The following is an 18,197-nucleotide window of genomic DNA, read 5'->3' on the forward strand; positions in this document are numbered from 1 at the left end:
GAAGTGGGGGGGAAGTGTGTGCGTCTTATGGAGCGAATACTGCAAAAAAGAGTGCACGTTGGGGACCTTAATGAAGGGCGGGATCTTCATGCCAGTTTATGATCCCATTCACCCTAAGAAGGGGGGGATGGTTCAAATGTTATTCTGTTATAGTTTATTAAATATTTTATTACACTATTTGGTTCAGAATATTTTTTTTCCTGTTTTCCTCCTCTAAAAAATAGGTGCATCTTATGGTCAGGTGCATCTTATGGAGCGAAAAATACGGTACATAGCACTCTCCTGCTGTTATTTTGCATAGCTTGGAATTCAAACATTCCAGTTCAAAGCAGAATGCAGACTTTGATCCTTCTTCAACCACACAGCCCTCCCCCTTTCCAACATCCCATCTTTCCACATATTCAGGGAAATTCACCTTGCCTCGTTCCAAGTGGGACCCTGCCCTGTTCAGCAACTGTATACCCTGCACTCTGTATACAGGGTTTACAGTACCCTGTATTTTCAGCTCTGTGTTTTCAATGGCAGTTGCACCAGTTGCTGTGCAACCCACTTGAAATTGGCTCCCAACCCATCTAGTGGGTCCCAACCCACAGTTTGAGAAATGTTGCTCTAAAGGAAAGCATATTTAAAGATTTTGCCAAGATTTAGGGTGTTTTCACTCAGGCCTGTTATAGTGTTATAACAGCTCATTTAAGGAGCTGAGACATGCTGTTGATTACAGAGTGGTTTAACTGCTTCAGAGAAATATGAGAATGTTTCCCTCCACAACACATTTTTGTTTTGTTGCAGGTAATTATAGTTGCATGTTTACAAAACAGGCCAATAGCGTGCCACTGATATACCAAGATGACAAAAGCATTACAGTCTCTCCAATCAAAATCGTGCCATCAGAGGATGTTGAGATTGCATGTGATGGGAAACCAAAAGAGCTGAGCTGCTGCACAGATGGAGAGATAAGTTGGTTCCATTCTTCCTGGAATCCAAATGGATCAATAAATATTTCAGGTATGAAGCAAGCAAAATAACTTCTTTTGACTAATAGTTATGACTGAAATGTTTCTTTACAGGGTATGTACCCCTATGTTGTCTTTCATCCTGAGCTGCCCGGGGTGCGGAGTTGCAGTGGCGGGCCACTGCTACATCCTGTGTGCTCTGGGCAGCCACCAGCGGCTCCTTGGGAGAAGAGGACTTTTCTTCCCGTCCCCCAGGTAAAGCGAGTAGCCCCGCAATGGGGCTAAATTCACCACCAACCATAAGGTCGGCATTGAATCGAGAGCCTCCATGTAGGGCAGCGAGCCGAACACGGAGGCTCTGGATCCAGTGGAGTTTTGCTCCACCGAACCTGCCTTCCTCCACCCCAGTTCCTCCCCTGGATTGCCTCCTCCTCCCCGGAACACCTCCTCCCTGCCCTCTCCCTTCCCTTTGCCCCCCTTCCCACTCCCCGGAACACCTCCTCCCTGCCTCCCCCCACTTCTCCACTTACCTTTCTGCTGCTCGGCAGTCCGTGAGTGGCGGAGCTCTGATGGCCGCCCAGCAGTAGCCCAGCACTAGCCAGCCTGCACTGTTCAGGATTGGGCCCTAAATTATTAAAGGCATACTAGCACTCTTCGCCTGTTCATCATCACTATGCAGGTCTCTCTTCAAAGTATTTTATTCTAGTGTATTTTGGTGCCGGAAGCCAGGCATTGCTTTTACTGAGAGTCTCTTCTTTTTGTCGATATTGTTTTTATGTTTTTGAATGCCAATGGCCTCTGTGTAGATGCTAGTGTGCGTATTGTTGCACTGTGGAAAGAACCTGAGTTTGATTGAAATTTGACTGTTCTTTAAAGCTGTGATGCACATGTTGTTTTGCAAGCTGTTGGAAGGAGTGCAACCTTTGCCACACACATCTGTATAATGGGAGAAACACTGTTATGCTTGGTTGTAAATATAGAAATAATGGTGTTCATGCACCAGGAAGCAGCTATTTCATTAATTCACATTTCTGAATGTACTGCTTCACAGAGTTCCTGTTTTTATCAAATAAATCTTTTCCACTTAAAATGAATTCATGTAGCATATGTTGCTGCCTTTTACCAAGTCAGACTCTTGATCCAACTAGCCTAATATTGTCCATTGACACTCTGCAAAAGGCAGAGAATGTTTGCATGTTGCAGCCAATGCATCTCCAAAACGTCTCTTGATTTAGCTCTCTGAGTGGTAGGCAGAAACATTTCCCAAATTCGGTACTACTATCTGGGCTCCTTTTTAACTGGAGATCCAAGGAATTGAACTGAAACTCACTGCATGCAAAGCACTAAGCCAGTGGTTCTCAAACTCTCTGGGAGTTTGAGAATCAAGGTGCGTGTGGGGGGAGGGGGATGGCAATGATGCAGTCGCCATGATGCTGTCACTGCCGGGGCCTAAGAGTTTTTGCAGAGTTACCTAAGGCAGCACTGGTCTCTGGGGGGGAGGGGGATGTAGGGAGCCCCGTAAACACCTCCGCAGGGCTCTCTAAGCCTCTAAAAAACTAAAAATTGCTACAGGAACCAACTTGTAGTTTGTGATCACGAAACCGGAAGTGGGTTGCAATTGCTATTTTTAATTTTTTTGAGGCACAGGGAGCCCTGCAGGGTTCCACACACACGCACGCGCGCATCCCCCACCCGAGAGGCTGGTACTGTCTTAGGTAAGTCTACAGAGTCCCCCTTTTGGCCCCAGCAGCAACACGATTGTGACAATTGCATCACTGCCATGCCCTGCCCTGCCCCTTAAGGGGGCAGAGGAAGGGTTTTCCAGACTGGTGGGTTGTGACCCATCAGTTTGAGAACCCCTGCACCAACTCTCTCTGACAAGCCTTAAAAATTTGTTGAGAGTACTTATAGTTGACAGTGCTGGAGCAGGAGGAGAGAGGTGAGAACTCCCATCTCTCTGTCAGAGTTCTAGTTTGGACATGAGAGAGAAGCATGGAGACAGGAAATGTGAGGCATTTCACATACAACCTGTTTTGCCACATGTTACTGCATCCAAAAGCCATTCAGAGTAGAAGACAGTTCTCTATGCTAGGGCAGAGAATGTTTGCATATTGTGGCCAGAGCATCTCCAAAACTTCTCTTGATTGAGCTCTCTGAGTTCTACATACAAAAAACACTCCTCCTCCCTGCTCTCTATTTGTATGGCAGTGTTGTACATTCAACAAGCAGCTGAATGCTTGAGTGAAGAAGAAAAGCCTAGGACATGCTTTTCTGTCTTCATTGGATTACCAGTGGGAGGGGCCTGGGGGAAATGTAGTGGTTGAGTTAGGTTACAAGCCATGATGTGTATGTGCAACCTCCTGATTTTAGAAATGGGCTATGTCAGAATGCCAATGCAAGGGTGCAGGTCTCTTGTTATCTGGTGTGTTCCCTGGGGCATTTGGCGGGGCCGCTGTGAGATACAGGAAGCTGGACTAGATGGGCCTATGGCCTGATCCAGTGGGGCTGTTCTTATGTTCTTATGTATTTGGGGGCGAGGAGCAGCAGTCCTTTGGAAATGCAGCAGCATACTAGAGTACCCTAAAAAGAAGAAAGCAAGGAGATAAAGCAAACTGGGGAGTACAGTGTGAGATTTGTGAGTTCCTCCTCTGTGAGGAGGAAATGGTGTCCTAGAAGGATTATAGCTGATTTTAGTTTGGTAACAGGTAAATTAGAAGGATTTGTTTGATGAAACCCACAGTCTGTGCTGGGAGCGAGATCTAAAATTAGCTTCTAGGCAGGGCCTGCCCGTCCATGAAACCAATGGAAACAGTCACCTCAGGCAGAAGATATGTAGGGGCGGGGGGCTCCCACCTCTACCTGTATATTTGTAATCACTGCCCCTCCTTCTTCTACTTCCCGAACTGGAAGAGGGAGAGGAAATAGGAGGAGAGGGGAGAGGAGGACAATTCTGAGTGAGAACACTGAGAGTGGGAGGAGCAGAGACTAGCACATCATTGGATCAGCGGGGGAACCTTTGGCATGCATCAAGAAGTCTTGGACTGGCCTGATTCCAAGTTTTGATGACCTGATTCTTAGTCCTGTCTCTTTGCATTTATGCACAATGAAGGAGACACCAGTTTTCAGACTTCTGTTTTAGTTATGGTGCTGACCAGTCATCTATAACAGCTGAACAGTAGCTGTTATGAGAGCTTTAACAGCTATAATAGTATGTTAGCTATTATGTCATTTATCTCACTTCATTGCAGGAACCATCAAGAACACCCAAAACTGTACTAAGTATCAGCTAGAAGCTGATGTATCTCAATGCCCAGCAGAGAAGTCTGGAAGCACAACAGATTATACATGTGAGCTGAGTACTGCTGATGGTGCCCGCAAACATAGTGTCATCCGTGTGACATACTGTCGAGTGGGTAAGTGACTCAGTGGAAATGTCACATTTTCTCATTGTGTATACATATCCAGGGATGCTTAAAAAAATCCCTGGAAAAAAGCCCTCCTGGGCTTTCCCAGGCTTCTAATGCAGGCATGAAAAATGTCGCTTCTTGTTTTATGAAAAAAACGGAGGTCTTTTTTCTTTTTAGGAGTCAGTCTGAACCCAGTAGAAGCCATGGGCGGATGTGTGCAGACTCTGCTGGGCTCTGAAGACCCTTTGGTGGCAAGGGGAGCAGAACTCCCCTTGCTTCCAGAGGGGGCACATGGCCCCCCCCATGGGGGCTCTTGTGGACCCGATCCGTGGATAAGTGAATCTGTGGATACGGAATCTGTGGATATGGAGATATAAATTGCACGTAAAACATATAACATACAAGGTATAATGTTCATTTTAAGTGTATCCACTATAACCCAGTAAATAGAATAACCAGAGATATTTCCAAAAGCAGTTTCAGTAATTCACAAATCAGTCCTAACAAGCTGTGGTACAGCTGGGGCTGCATGGCCTTTGCTGTATCCAGTGCTTGTCAGAAGCAAGCTGGAGATCTGCTTGCAGTAAAGGGATATTTTTCCCCTTACTCTGAGTAATGTCTCAGCCTGCCCTATGAGACTACTCAGATATGCACCCACCAAATAGCAGGTGTAACTCCAAGTGGCTTCATGTGACACTGGGAGGCCCAAGGTAGAGGTTAAGATATGGTAGAGGTTTGCTCTGCCAATCCTGCCCCCCTGAGTCTGATCTGCCCTCGCTCTGCCCTGCCCTGCCCAGAAATTCCCCCTCCCTGCCTCAGTTTTGCCCTCTGTACTCTGATTTCCTGGGGGCAGCAGTGAGGCAGTGGGACAATTGGGCACCAAGAAAGGTGGCTGCAGTGCAGAACAAAAAGCTGTCCATCTACAGTGCTTTCTAATAATGCAGCAGTTTGGAGACTGTTGATTTAAGGGTTCCTTAACTCTACTGTAAAGTCTAGAATAAAACTTATGAAATTGTTTATTTCAGAGGTTTTCAAACTTTTAGAGCAGTGGTTCCCAACCTTTTTAGCAATAGGACCCACTTTTTTGGTACAACAATCTATCAGGGCCCCCCACAAGACTGGAAGTGATGTCATTAAGCAAAATTAAGTGATGTCATTAAGTGATATCAAGTGACATCATAGTGCTGGCAGGGCTGCAGGTGATGTCATTAAGCAGTAATTGATATCATTGTTTTAATAAATCACACTTTTTAAATAAATCACATGCTGTACTCAAAAACAACCACATTTGGAGACATGATGGAAAATAAATGACAGAGTCTTAAGTCACTAGTTAAAGATGACTAGTTGTCAGCTATTCAGAAATGTACATATTTGAGACGTTACTCATTAGTCCAGTGAACTTCACTTTTGACTACTGTAAGAGGATGAGGTGAAAGAAGACCTTCAATTAGAAATCGACCCTCTGCATTTCTGATTAAGTGCTATACTGCTTGTTTTCCTGTCTGATTTAGAACTTGTTTTCTTCCACAGTTGCATTAATGCAACAGTTTTTAATACAGAGATTTTAAAAAAATGGCCCCACCAAAAGACCTGAAATTTGCACTGTGAAAAGACTTTTTCAGAGCTACAGTTGTTGTTTTTTTACTGTCCACCCACGTCATCATGGGGGCAGAAGTTTCTGTTTGGGTTTTTTTGGGCACTGTAGTTTTGTTCATTCATAGCTCCTTCCAAACTGAAATAAAAGTTGGAATTTTTGCTTCTTAAATCAGGCCAGGGACTAACCATTGTCAGTGTGTCAAATTTAAAGCTATCATCAGATACAAATAAACACCGTTATTTTTTAAGAAATTTGAAGAAACTATTGCACAAATGCTTTAACGTTGCGCAAACGCATCTACAGTAGTAAATGGGATATATATAACTCTTCACAACTGCCTGAAAATCAGCTTCTGACCCCCCAGGGCGTTGCAACCCCCAGGCTGGGAATCACTGCCCTAGAGGCTGCTGTCTGATTTATAAAAGCCAAGAGGTGCGGCTATAATGGTGATTGGGCAGCAGTACTCCTCCCCACAAGTAGCAGCTTGTTTAACCCTTGATGTCCATAGCCTAATCTGCCCTGTTAGTTTTGCGAACCACCAAAAATTGGATCCTGGACCCACAGTTTGAAAACTACTGGTGTATGTATTTCAGTAGGATTAAAATGCGGCGTATTAATCCTTGACTATAGGAATATATCTTTTTTGTCATTGCTGTTTTAAGGGATATATGTTAAAATCTTACCTGGTCTCTCCTTACTCTCCCAACATTTCTGACATAAACAGAGCAGAGCTTGTTCCATCTTTGCTGATAATAATTCCTCAAGTTCACCTTTTGTAAATGAGCTTATAGATCAGGCAATGGTGAAGTAGCTAACTGCCAGATTTAAAGTTTCAATTCATTTTTTAAAGCCTCCTCTCTCATAGTCCTACGTTTTTTCCTGTGTGAGGTAAGAAATAATCTTATTTCCCAATGCTATCTTATATGCCTCCAACGTAGAAATTTGTGATTGAACACACCCTTTGTTAATTTCAAAGAAATCTTTAGTTTAGAATACATTTGAAGTATTCATTGTTTAAAAAACAAACATCAAAGCACCATGGCCTCTATGCCTTGACCTGACCCAGAGTTTGAAAATAATCCACATTCCCAAAATTTGTACAAGAAATTAACATGGTGGGGTGAATGGATACTTTTATATACAACCAGTGACATCACTAGGGGGATGTGGGTGGTGAGGATTGCACTGGGGGATGCGAACTAGGGGGGTGATGCGCCAAAATCGCGGTGGTTAGGAATATGATCATGTTATATACCCTTGGATGTGGAATTTGCAGCTGGATGCAATGAAAAAAACCAGAGTGAAATATCTCATTTCTTTCAAAAGTTATTTGCAAAAAAACCAGAAAACAAAAAATGCATTGAGCCCTATGGAAAGTGAAACTGAGCCATACCGTGCATTTACTCATGAGTAATCAAACTTGGCCTAGTCCATTGGAAAGAGCAGGCTGAGAGGAATCCAATGACATTGGAATGGTCCTGACCCAATGAATGTAGCCCCAAAAAAACACCTGAGGAGGATGTCCCTCCCTCCAAGCTGGCGAATGTATTGAGCCCTATGGAAAGTGAAACTAAGCCACATGGTCATGTTTACCCATGAGTAAGCAAATGTACCTTGGCTCCTGGGCAGGTCAGGCAAAGGGAAATGTGAGGCCACCAGAATTGTCCTGATCTGATGAAACTGGAGCTCAACAAATGCTTCAGAAGGCAGCACCCCCCCCCCCCAATAAAAAGAATGAAACAGAGGTTTGACAGGGTAAGGTGAAATTTTTTCTATTTTAGACTTGTAAAGCCAGGAGGGTCCTGATAGTGATATGCTTGAAATCACTTGAACTGGTTACTGGGTAGGGCTGAAAATGTTACTGATCCTTTTTTTGGGGGGGGGGGGGGTGGCGTTATTGCAGGCAGGCTACAGAGAAAATTCACTTGGTGGAACAGGGCTGGCTTCCCTTAATTAATTATTTATTTTACTTTAATTTAATTATTTATTATAATTTGCTTTATGATGTGACTACTGGCCATGACATCACTTTTGGTGGGTCCTGGACAGATTGTCATTCTAAAAAGTGGGTCCTGGTACTAAAAGTTTGAGAACTGCTGCAATAAGGTGTTAGTAAGTTGTCACCCGGGGGGGGGGGTGACACCACTAGTGACCAAAATCACTAAAATCACAGTTTGGAGGAATAATACTATCATGTTATATATAAATCAATGTGTTATTTCATGCAGAATGCAGTAAAACAAACCATGTTGAAATATCTTTATTCTATCAAAAGGTACAGCCAAAAAACCAGTGGGGGCAGGGCAGGGCAATGATAGATCACCATGTCCACCACCTGGGGTGTTGCCCTGGCCACTGCATGGGGTGATGCGCTGTCCTCCAGCACTGGCTGATACAAACCATAGTGACACTACTGCATACAACAGTTTTAAACATACCAAGGAAAGGTTTCAATAAGGAAGAATAAAAAACAAGACAGTGGATGGAAACCTTCAGTGCAGATTGATCATGGGAAGATTTAAACTTGTATGGAGAACTTTTAAAAAAAGCACACAAGAAGTGAAGTATAATTGGGGGCGGGGCCAGAGGCAACTGAATGGCTGTGTTTTTCTGAGCTCTTGAAAGCTCTTGGGAAAGCATGCTATTTCCTCCCAAAAAACCATGGGTCTGAGGAGATCTGAGGATCTGTGATCAGGAGAGATTCGATCCTACAGATGGTGTACAGTTTTGCAGAAGAAGGGTCCAGCCAGGGGCTGTTTTCCTCCAAGGGAACCCAGGCATCAATGTCCGTGTTGGTGAGGATTCATCTTGAAACTAAGCTGAAGGCCCCAGGCAGGGAAAGACATTGGAAGAACTAAGTGAGTGTTATTCTGCTGTGTCTGTCTGGCATTGATTGATTAATTGACTGCCTGATTAAGCTTTTGCCCGAGGGAAGAAGGAGGAGGGGCAGATTTTCCCCCTCTGGGAAGAGGAAAGGGGGGGAAGGCTTTCTCCCTTCACTGTTTGCTTGTGTGAGAAGAAGCTTTGGAGGAGATTTGCCGAGCTTGTTATGGAAATATGAGAACATAACTCTAACTTTACAAATCTAAAACTTGGATTACAAGTTTTTAATTACAGCTCTAAAATTTGGATTACAAATTAATCCTTTTGGAATATAAACTCTGCTTTGGAACGCTCAGTTTCGTTTTCCTGTGGAGATCTTGGAGTACCTGTGGAGAGGGTTGGAGATCTGCATTTCTTTGTTTTGCAAAAGTGGTTTATTGTTTTGAATTCCTCTCACTATCTCCTGGAATGGAATGTGGTTGATATAGCAACAAACATAAGCAATAGAATCAAAAGAATAGAACATCAGGGACATCTAGTGAAGTAAGGAGGATGATACGCTGAGGACATCTAGTAGCATTAAAAATATTGCAAGGCAAAGGTTTATTTGACTTAAAATTTCCTTGTGTTGGTTTTTATGGGTGAACAGTTGATTTCTTGATGATGTGATGTGATATATGGGTAACTGATAGTGATATGTGTGATCATAGATATCTGAGTTTTACAGGAAAGAAGACATAAGAAGGAAGAAAAAGGATGACAGGAAAAGGAGCAAAAGTTAGGAGCTCTCCTGCCCTGGAGAAGCTTGGGAAAACTAACACAAGAGGAACAGAAAGGGAAAGATTGGAAGCAGACAATACAAGATAATATAGAGAAATTAGTGGCGATGGGACAGCAGCACACAAATCAATTTCTGCAGGTTCAAGCTAGTCTGGATGTTTTAACTACACAACTGAATGATCTCAGTGTGCAACTGAAAGCTGTTAAAGGTCAAGCAGATGAGAATACACAAAGGATTAGAAAATTAGAAGAAAAGACAACAAAAGATCAATCTAGAATACTGGAGATAGAACAGAACCAATATGATGGAGAGGCAACTTTAATGGAAATTCAGATGGAGAGTGCAGCTCGATTGGTGAGAATACAAAATGTACTAGAACAGAAAGGGGAAGATACAAGATGTCTGATTGGTGATTTAATATCAGAGTGGATCGATACACCAACAGAGGAGATACTCATGGATCTGGATTCAGCCAGAAGAGTGAGCGCTTTTTCTCTAAGAAAACATGAACTACCAAGAGAAATCCATGTGAAATTCATCAGAACTTTTTACAGAGATAAAATATTGAAGATCTCACAGGAAAAGGAATCGATGGTGGAGGGTAGCAAGAGAAAAGAATATGAAGATCTAGTAAAATTCTTAAGAGGAAAGCAAATACCATATAGTTGGCTTTTCCCGGAAGGTATGTTTTTTCAATTCCAGTCACAGAGATACAATATAAATTCAACAATGAAAGCAGAAAATTTTTTTAGTACAGTGATGAAAGATGAGACGAGAAAGGAAGAAACTGAGGAAGAGAAACTGAGAAGAACTAGAAAGTGTAGAAAATGAGCTGGAAGAAAAGAAATCAGATGATTCAGAGATAACTGAGGAATCAGAAAAGAAAGAAACTAGAGGGGCAAGGAGGCATTCACCGATGCCAGACAAAAGAAGAAGACAAAAAGAGAAGGTGAATAGTAAAAAGAAACATGATGGTTAAGGGAGGATGGAGTATTTACTCTGTCAACATAACTGGCTTAAATTCACCTCAAAAATGAAAGAAAGTCTTCCTTCAATTGTAAAAGTTAAATATGAATAGGTCATAATATTACATTAGAACAATGGGAATAGATTTGGAAATATAATATAAAATTTACTAGAGCAACAAATTTTAAAGAAAATGTATATAAAATGTTTTATAGATGGTACATGACACCAGTAAAACTGGTAAAAATGAATCAGAACATATCAAAAAATTGTTGGAAGTGTAAATGTGTAGAAGGGACGTTTTATCATATATGGTGGACATGTAAAAAGATGCAAGTATATCGGAAAATGGTAAGGAATCCAGTACAAGAGATAGTTGGATTTATGATATCGCTGAAAGCAGAGTTATTTTTGCTTAATATTACCTTAGATATGATAGATAAATAAAATGATGTGTATTTAGTTATTATGATATTAACTGCTGCAAGGATTTTATATGTTAGATACTGGAAAGATATTAAAATTCCAACGAAAGATCAATAGCGCAAACCGACACAGATAGAGCAATGGAGACCATTTTATGCTTGGTTGAAAATGAAGTTGTAGATGTATAAGATAGGGCATTTAGATGAATATATTGTATACATGATATATTATACAGGATATGATATGATAGATAAATGATATTAAGAGGCTAAACTAGAAGAGGAACAAGATTAGAAGATATGTATTGATTGATTAGATATATTGATACATGATTGCTTGCACCCTCTAACGTTGTGTTTTTGTGTGTGTTGTGTATTGAGTTTGTGTTTGTTATGTGTTTATATTTGCTGTTTTTTATTTTGGAAAATAATAAAAAATTAAAAAAAGAAGTGAAGTATAATTGCTAGTATAATACCAGCATACTGTAATGTTTCATCAATCTAAACTGGAAACTCTGAGAAGGAACATGGTACAGCTTTCCTGCAAGTTCTATTGGTGGTAATGATATTTAGAATTGAATCCTAAATGATTCCTCACATGTTTCATGTCTCACCAGCCAACATAAGCATATTGTCTAGTACACCTGGGAAGGTTTCTGAGGGAGACCATTTCTCTGTAAGCTGCAAAAGTGATGTGAGTAATTATGACAAAGTCACTTGGCAAATCCAAACTGGAAACTTCATTACGGATGTCAGCAGTATTTGGTACACCACCACCCAGACCCGAGCAGAAGCAGAGTCTGTGCTCACTGTTGGCAGTGCTACCCTGGACTGGACTGGTGAGTAAAGATACAAGTCGTCATCTCATCTCAGTCCTTGCTAACTGCATTGCACAAAATAAAAAATGAAGACCACATTAAACAACCAACTAAGGGTCAAAGTAGACAAGCATGCAAAAGTGTGTGTTCGATTTTTCAGGTTTTTTTTTATTTTTTTATTTTCCTCTATTGTGGGAAGAGCATGTAAACTGGCCTGCAATCATGGTGGGCGGGGGGGGGGGCTTTAACACTAAATACAATTCTTCATGCCCTCACCTCATTGGCTTTCAATACAAGCTTTTAAAAACAAATTGCTAACATTGCAGGAAGCAACCACATAGCAGAGACTGTGATAAACACCCCCCCCCCGCCGCAGTTTCAGACTGTTTTGCAAATGCTCATGCATGCGCACACACTTTTCTTTTTGGAAAGAAAAAAAAATTAAAGGATCACACACAGGCTTGTCGGGTTTAGCAATTCAAACTTTAAAAATTCAAACTTTCTTTGCAGTGTTCTTTTTTTTTTTTTTGCAACAACACCCACAGCTGCATGCATCTATGACTGCATGCCATTTGCTAACTGTAATACTACGTGCTGCTTTAGAAGTGCCTCATTTGCTTTGCAAGTGTAATAATTTCAGTGCAGCAATTTAAAATATATATCTGTTCCATTTATAGGCACATATATTTGCACCTTCTTCCAAAAGTGTGTGAATAGCTCAGCACGCAAGGCAATTGAAGTTTTTCCTTTGCCCCGGAAGCAAGATATCATAAGATACCCCATTGAAGCATTCATCCCTTGTCCAGGAACCCAGGTTCTGAAGTGCTGCTCAAGCAAAAATGAAAATTACACTGTAACTTTCCATGTTCCGCAAAGGCATCCACCTGATCTGGCAGGTAAGAAAGCAAGCAAGGGCACTGAAAGTAAGTTTATAGCTTATACTTTTGGTTTTTTAAGAAAGACATGCGGATGGGGTATGGAATTCTGAATGAGAGGAAATGGGGTTGATCATCAGGTTCATAATGGATCATATTCTTCCAAAGTTTAGGTTCACTTCTAATTGGATCAATTTTGCTTTGCGATTAGGGAAAAGTTGGAAGCAGTCAGGACTTGCACTGGGCACTGTGAATTAACACACCCAAAACCAATTCCTTGGCCATGTTATTTGCAAAAATTTGGCAAGTTACCAGAAGTTCTGCAAATTATTTCATGGAAACATTTATCTAGCCTCTCATTTGAACACAGAATCCCTGTCAATCTCTGTCTCCTGTACTGCCCAGAGCCAGGATCACAAAATGCTGCCCTCATGCTGCCCCACCCTCACTGGGTGCATCCAGAGGCCTCCTGAAGGCCAGAGAGGCCACTCACAGTCTCTCCAGCTCCCAGAGGGCCTTCTGAGGCCTCTGGAAGGCCTAAAAACGTCACGTCCAATTTTTATTGAAAACCAGAAGTGACATTTTTAGACCTTCTGGAGGCCTCCAAAGACCTTCTGTGGGCTGGGGAGGCTGTGGATGGCTTCCTTGGCCCTCAAAGAGGCTTGGAAAAGCCTGGAAAGGGCTGTTTTAAAAAAAGTGCAGTGGTGGGGATGAGGTTGCGCCGGCATCCACCGGATGGTGCCTGGAGCATTCCCCCCCCCCATCTCCCAGGTACACCAATGATCCCAGTTGTCACCACTTATTGGAACTGGGTTTCCTCATCAGGCAGCATTGCTTCAATAAAAATAATACCAGAATAGTTAGGAGGCAGTGAAGCAGGTTGGGAGTAGAGTAGCAGGAAAGGCATGTGAAATACAATCATTTTTGTGAATGGGAGAGAAGCAGAACTGTGAGGATCTTACCACATCCTGTAGAAAGGGTGGAATGATAAGGGCACTTGCCGTGCCTGTGGATTTGACAGTGACACACATGGACATCAAAGATCATGTAGACAGTTAAAATCCCTAGCTTAGTGGTTCCCAAACTGTGAGCCAGGGGAGCAACCAGCCAGGGGAGCCGTAAAATCCTCTCAAAAAACACCCTATATAATGTACGTATATTATAGTAGCCCTTATGGGGAGCCATGACCTAATGGGAAGCCATGACCCAGGAGGTCAAGGGAGCCACTAGTCAAAATAGTTTGGGAACCACTGCCCTAGTTCTTGGGGAATAGTATCATTGCAGTTTCTCATGGGTCCTGCCAAACAGGTAGGTGCCCCAAACAAAGAACAATACAATCAACTATTGAATACCTCTGGAACAGGATGAGAAAATTGGGGATACATGCCCTTTGGTAGGAGCCACAAGGAGACCTTCTATACAACAGCTTCTGAACAGGAACAAGTTCTGAACAAGAGCAATGGCATCCTGTGATTTTAGCAGCAGCATCTGACCTTTAAGCATCCACGACTGTTACTAATTTGGATTGGATGCTTGGATGCTGGGGTCAGTGGTATGTTTTGAACTGGAACCTTATTCCAGGGTCTAATTACAGAACTCAACTAAATATTATTATTTAAAACCAACACATATTATTTAAAACCAACACATTCATGATGACTTATTGTTAGCTTTGCCCAAAAACGTGAATTACAGCCCAATTCTAACATACTCTGGAGCAGACAGGTTGGCTGGCCTGTGCTGCATCCAGAGCAGGGCTGGTTCAGGTTGCAGCACAACTTGGGGTAAGGAGAATTCATTACCCTGTGTGCGCAGAAGCTGCCCCAATGGGTCTACTCAGATCTGCGCCACCTAAATAAGTGATGCAGATCCTAGCGGCCTGGTGTCAGGCTGTTTGGGACGGGGGTTAGGATCCCACCTAAGTGCCAGACCCAGTCCTGCCCCCCTCCTAGACCCGCTCCTCCCACTGGCACACCTTACGCATTTGCAAAACTCCTGGGTTTTTGCTAGTCCAAGTGCTAGTCCAAGAGTGACCCAGGATTCACCCTTAATCTGATAGTTCTATAAACGGTTTCATCAGATTTTTAGCACACAACTTGTGTGAGTACTCGGGGATATGTAATTTTTCCATCCTCAATCAGCACACACTAATTCTTCTTACTGTGCATATTGAAAATTGGAGGTAACTAGATTCTTTCCATGGCTGATAAAGTCTTGCCTCATTCTTTGCAAATCTTCCTGTACAGGAATACGAGAGAAAGGCAGGCCCAACTGCTATTCCACTACAATGGACACAGGTGACCGCTGCAATCCTGCAGACCCTGTTTTTCGGGTGGTTTGCAAATTCACTAACCAAATTGGCGGAAGTGTTCAAAGTTTACCTATGATCCTAAATCTTGTACCAGGTAAGGGAGAGAATGCAGGTATATGCAATATTTGATAGAATATAAAATTATCCACATAATTGAGATGTTATAAGGGCCATTCTTACAAATCAAATCCCATGTTGAGAACATCATTTCCTGACTAATCTTCATCATATCTGTACCCTAACTCTGAGTAACTATTACTCTTTTTCAACATCTGTAGAACTTTCCTTATTTACTTATCTGCAAATAGATAATACTTATTAGCAAGTATTGCAAAAATGGACAAACCTACACTACAGTTATTTCCTGATGGCTGATAATATTTTGATTTCTTTGTTCAGTTCTGTTGCTATCATATATATACACCGTAAAATGAAAGCTAAGAATTCAGTCCTGTTAATGCCCTAAAGCAGGGCTCTTCTAACTTTTTGGCAGGAGAGCTGCATCATATATCTGGCACGGTGTTGAAGGCTGGAAAAGAAAAATTAAATTTAAATAAATTTGAATAAATATGTATTATCCAAATTTATACTGAATAAATCAATATTATTCAAATTTATATGAAATTTGAATAAATTTCAATACCCATGAAATAGGAAAATATCTCTGAAAGGCAAGAAGCACCACAGACCTGCTTCCATGATTTCTCCCCAACCACCAAACAACAGTAATAAAAAAAAAATTCTGAAAAGCAAGAAGCACCCATAGAATCATAGAGTTGGAAGGGGCCAATTAGGTAATCTAGTCCAACCCCTAGCCTTAGGCAGGAAATCCTCTTAGACTTAGAGCAGGGGTGTCCAAAGTTTTTGGCAGGAGGGCCACATCATCTCCCTGACACTGTGTCGGGGGCCGAGGAAGAAAATAATTAATTTACATTTAAAATTTGAATAAATTTACATAAGTTTACATAAATGAATATATTAAAGATGAACTTATATGAATGTCTTGCAGTAACTCAAGGCCTATAAAAGGCCTTGCACAAAGAAAGGCTGGCCTTTCCTTCGCTGCCACTGCTGCATCACAGATGTGAAGCAGCAAGCAGTGGAGGGAGTCTTCATCCCACAGCTTACACGAATGGTCAAACAGTCGCCCTCATGCTGAGAGCAGTTGCGTCAGGCCAGTGTGGGGTCCAGCAAGTCTCCAGAGGGCCAGAGGCTCATTGGAGGCTCCCTGAGGAGTCCATTGGGAGTCCTCGAGGGCCACAAGTGGCCCCAGGGCCGGGGTTTGGGCACCCCTGACTTAGAGCATCTCCATCAGGTGCTTGTTGAGCCTTTGCCTGAATATCTCTAGTGAGGGAAAGTTCACCACCTCTCTTGGCAATTTGTTCCACTGCAGAGCCGCCCTGGCTGTCAGGAATTTTTTCCTGATGTCTAATCGAAATCTCCTCTCTTGCAGTTTGTACCCATGGGTTCTAGTTCTGCTTTCAGAGAGAGCTGAGAAAAAATTATTCCCTTCTTCCATATGACAGCCCTTTAGGTATTTGAGGAGAGTGATCATATCCCCTCTCAGCCTTCTTTTCTCCAGGCTGAACATGCCAAGTTCCCTCAACCTGTCCTTGTAGGGCTTGTCCTCCAGCCCCCTGATCATCCTTGTCGCTCTCCTCTGAACCTGCTTCAGTTTGGCTGCATCTTTCTTAACTGAGAATTGGACACAATACTCCAGGTGAGGTCTAACCAGTGCAGAGTAAAGCAGAACCACAACTTCTCATGACTTGGAAGCTACGGTTCTGTTAATGCAGGCTAAAATTGCATTCGCCTTCTTTGCAGCTGCATCACACAGCTGACTCATGTTCATCCTGTGATCCACTGCAACTCCAAGATCCTGCTCACATGTTCTGCTGCCAAGCCATGTATCTCCCATTTTATACCTGCATCTTTGTTTGTTTTTGCCCAAGTGCAGAACTTTGCATTTATCCCTCTTGGACTTCATCTTATTCATTTCAGCCCAGTTTTCCATTTTGTCTAGGTCTTCCTGAAGGCTTCTACTGGCTTCTATTGTGTTTACTACTTCTCTGTTTAGTGTCATCTGCAAATTTGATGAGGCTGCCTTGTATCCCCTCATCCAAGTCATTGATGAAGATATTAAAAAGAACTGGGTCCAAGACAGAGCCCTGGGGTAACCCACTCAAAACCACCCTCCAAACCTGGTTCCATGTAGTTGCTCTCAACCAGCCCCAGCTCTGTAGCAATCATCAGCACCCCTCCATGTCAAACCTACATGGACCCTCCAGAGACCTACATGGACCCTCCCCTTGCCTCCGAAGGATTACAGGGCTCGCCACAGGCCAGGTAGAGTGGCTAGCCACGGGCTGTATGGAGGCTCATCACGAGCTGGATCTGGCCCAGTTTGGAGATCCCTGCCCTAAAGGGACACTAGGTGATGTGTAGAATCTATGCAAAGCCCTAGTAATTGGTCACTATGCAGCTCTCACTAGTGTCTGTCATTTAGCATACTGAAATCCAGCCACATGCATAGTGGTAGTTCAAAATGAATGAGTTTCTGAAGATTTGCTTTTTCCTCTTCTACGAGAAGTTGAGGGAAATGGTCTTCTTAGATAAGGTTCTGAATATAGCACCCACAAAGCCCTTTACTGAAAAACATGTACCCTATAAATTTGTATGGATTTGTATCAAGGGATTACATACAAATGTTGCCTTTTCTTCTACAGTAAAGAATGTCATGTGCAATTCTTCACAACTTGGTGTTGGAAAAAATGGAGCTGTGATCACAAAGTCTTGCTTGTATTCTAATGAGACAAGTAACTCTGTCAGAGGAAACCTCACTTACAGATGTGATCATACACAGTGGGTCCTTGCTGGAAACAGTTGCCTATCATTCCCAGTTAATAACCTTCTCAGTTCTGCTGAGGTAAGAGTATCATTCAGTCTGTGCCCTCTATCACAGTGGTTCTCATACATTTAGCACCGGGACCCACTTTTTAGATTGAGAATCTGTCAGTACCCACCGGAAGTGATGTCATTACTGGAAGTGATATCATCAAGCAGGAACATTTTTAACAATTATAGGCTGCAATCCTACCCACACTTACCCAGGAGTAAATTCCATTTACTATCATTGTTAAAAGAATATACATAGTAGCTTGTTAAAAGAACAGGTCTGTAACATTTTCCCAAATGCAGTCACATACCATGGTAGCATCAAGTCTAATATATTAAAAAT

The 18,197-nt window shown here is 42.4% G+C and overlaps 1 protein-coding gene across 1 annotated transcript in view; it reads left to right on the forward strand.

Moving 5' to 3' along the window:
* Window positions 1–18,197, forward strand: part of ADGRF5 (adhesion G protein-coupled receptor F5) — a 54,284-nt gene that overhangs the window by 24,953 nt on the left and 11,134 nt on the right. The window contains exons 9-14 of the mRNA XM_066637839.1: window positions 790–1,005; window positions 4,202–4,366; window positions 11,573–11,794; window positions 12,451–12,669; window positions 14,895–15,053; window positions 17,686–17,885. Coding sequence (XP_066493936.1) covers window positions 790–1,005; window positions 4,202–4,366; window positions 11,573–11,794; window positions 12,451–12,669; window positions 14,895–15,053; window positions 17,686–17,885 — 1,181 coding nt within the window. The remainder of the gene's footprint in view (window positions 1–789; window positions 1,006–4,201; window positions 4,367–11,572; window positions 11,795–12,450; window positions 12,670–14,894; window positions 15,054–17,685; window positions 17,886–18,197) is intronic.

The sequence above is a fragment of the Tiliqua scincoides genome, chromosome 1 (genome assembly GCF_035046505.1).
Source record: "Tiliqua scincoides isolate rTilSci1 chromosome 1, rTilSci1.hap2, whole genome shotgun sequence".
In the NCBI taxonomy this organism is placed as follows: Eukaryota; Metazoa; Chordata; class Lepidosauria; order Squamata; family Scincidae; genus Tiliqua; species Tiliqua scincoides.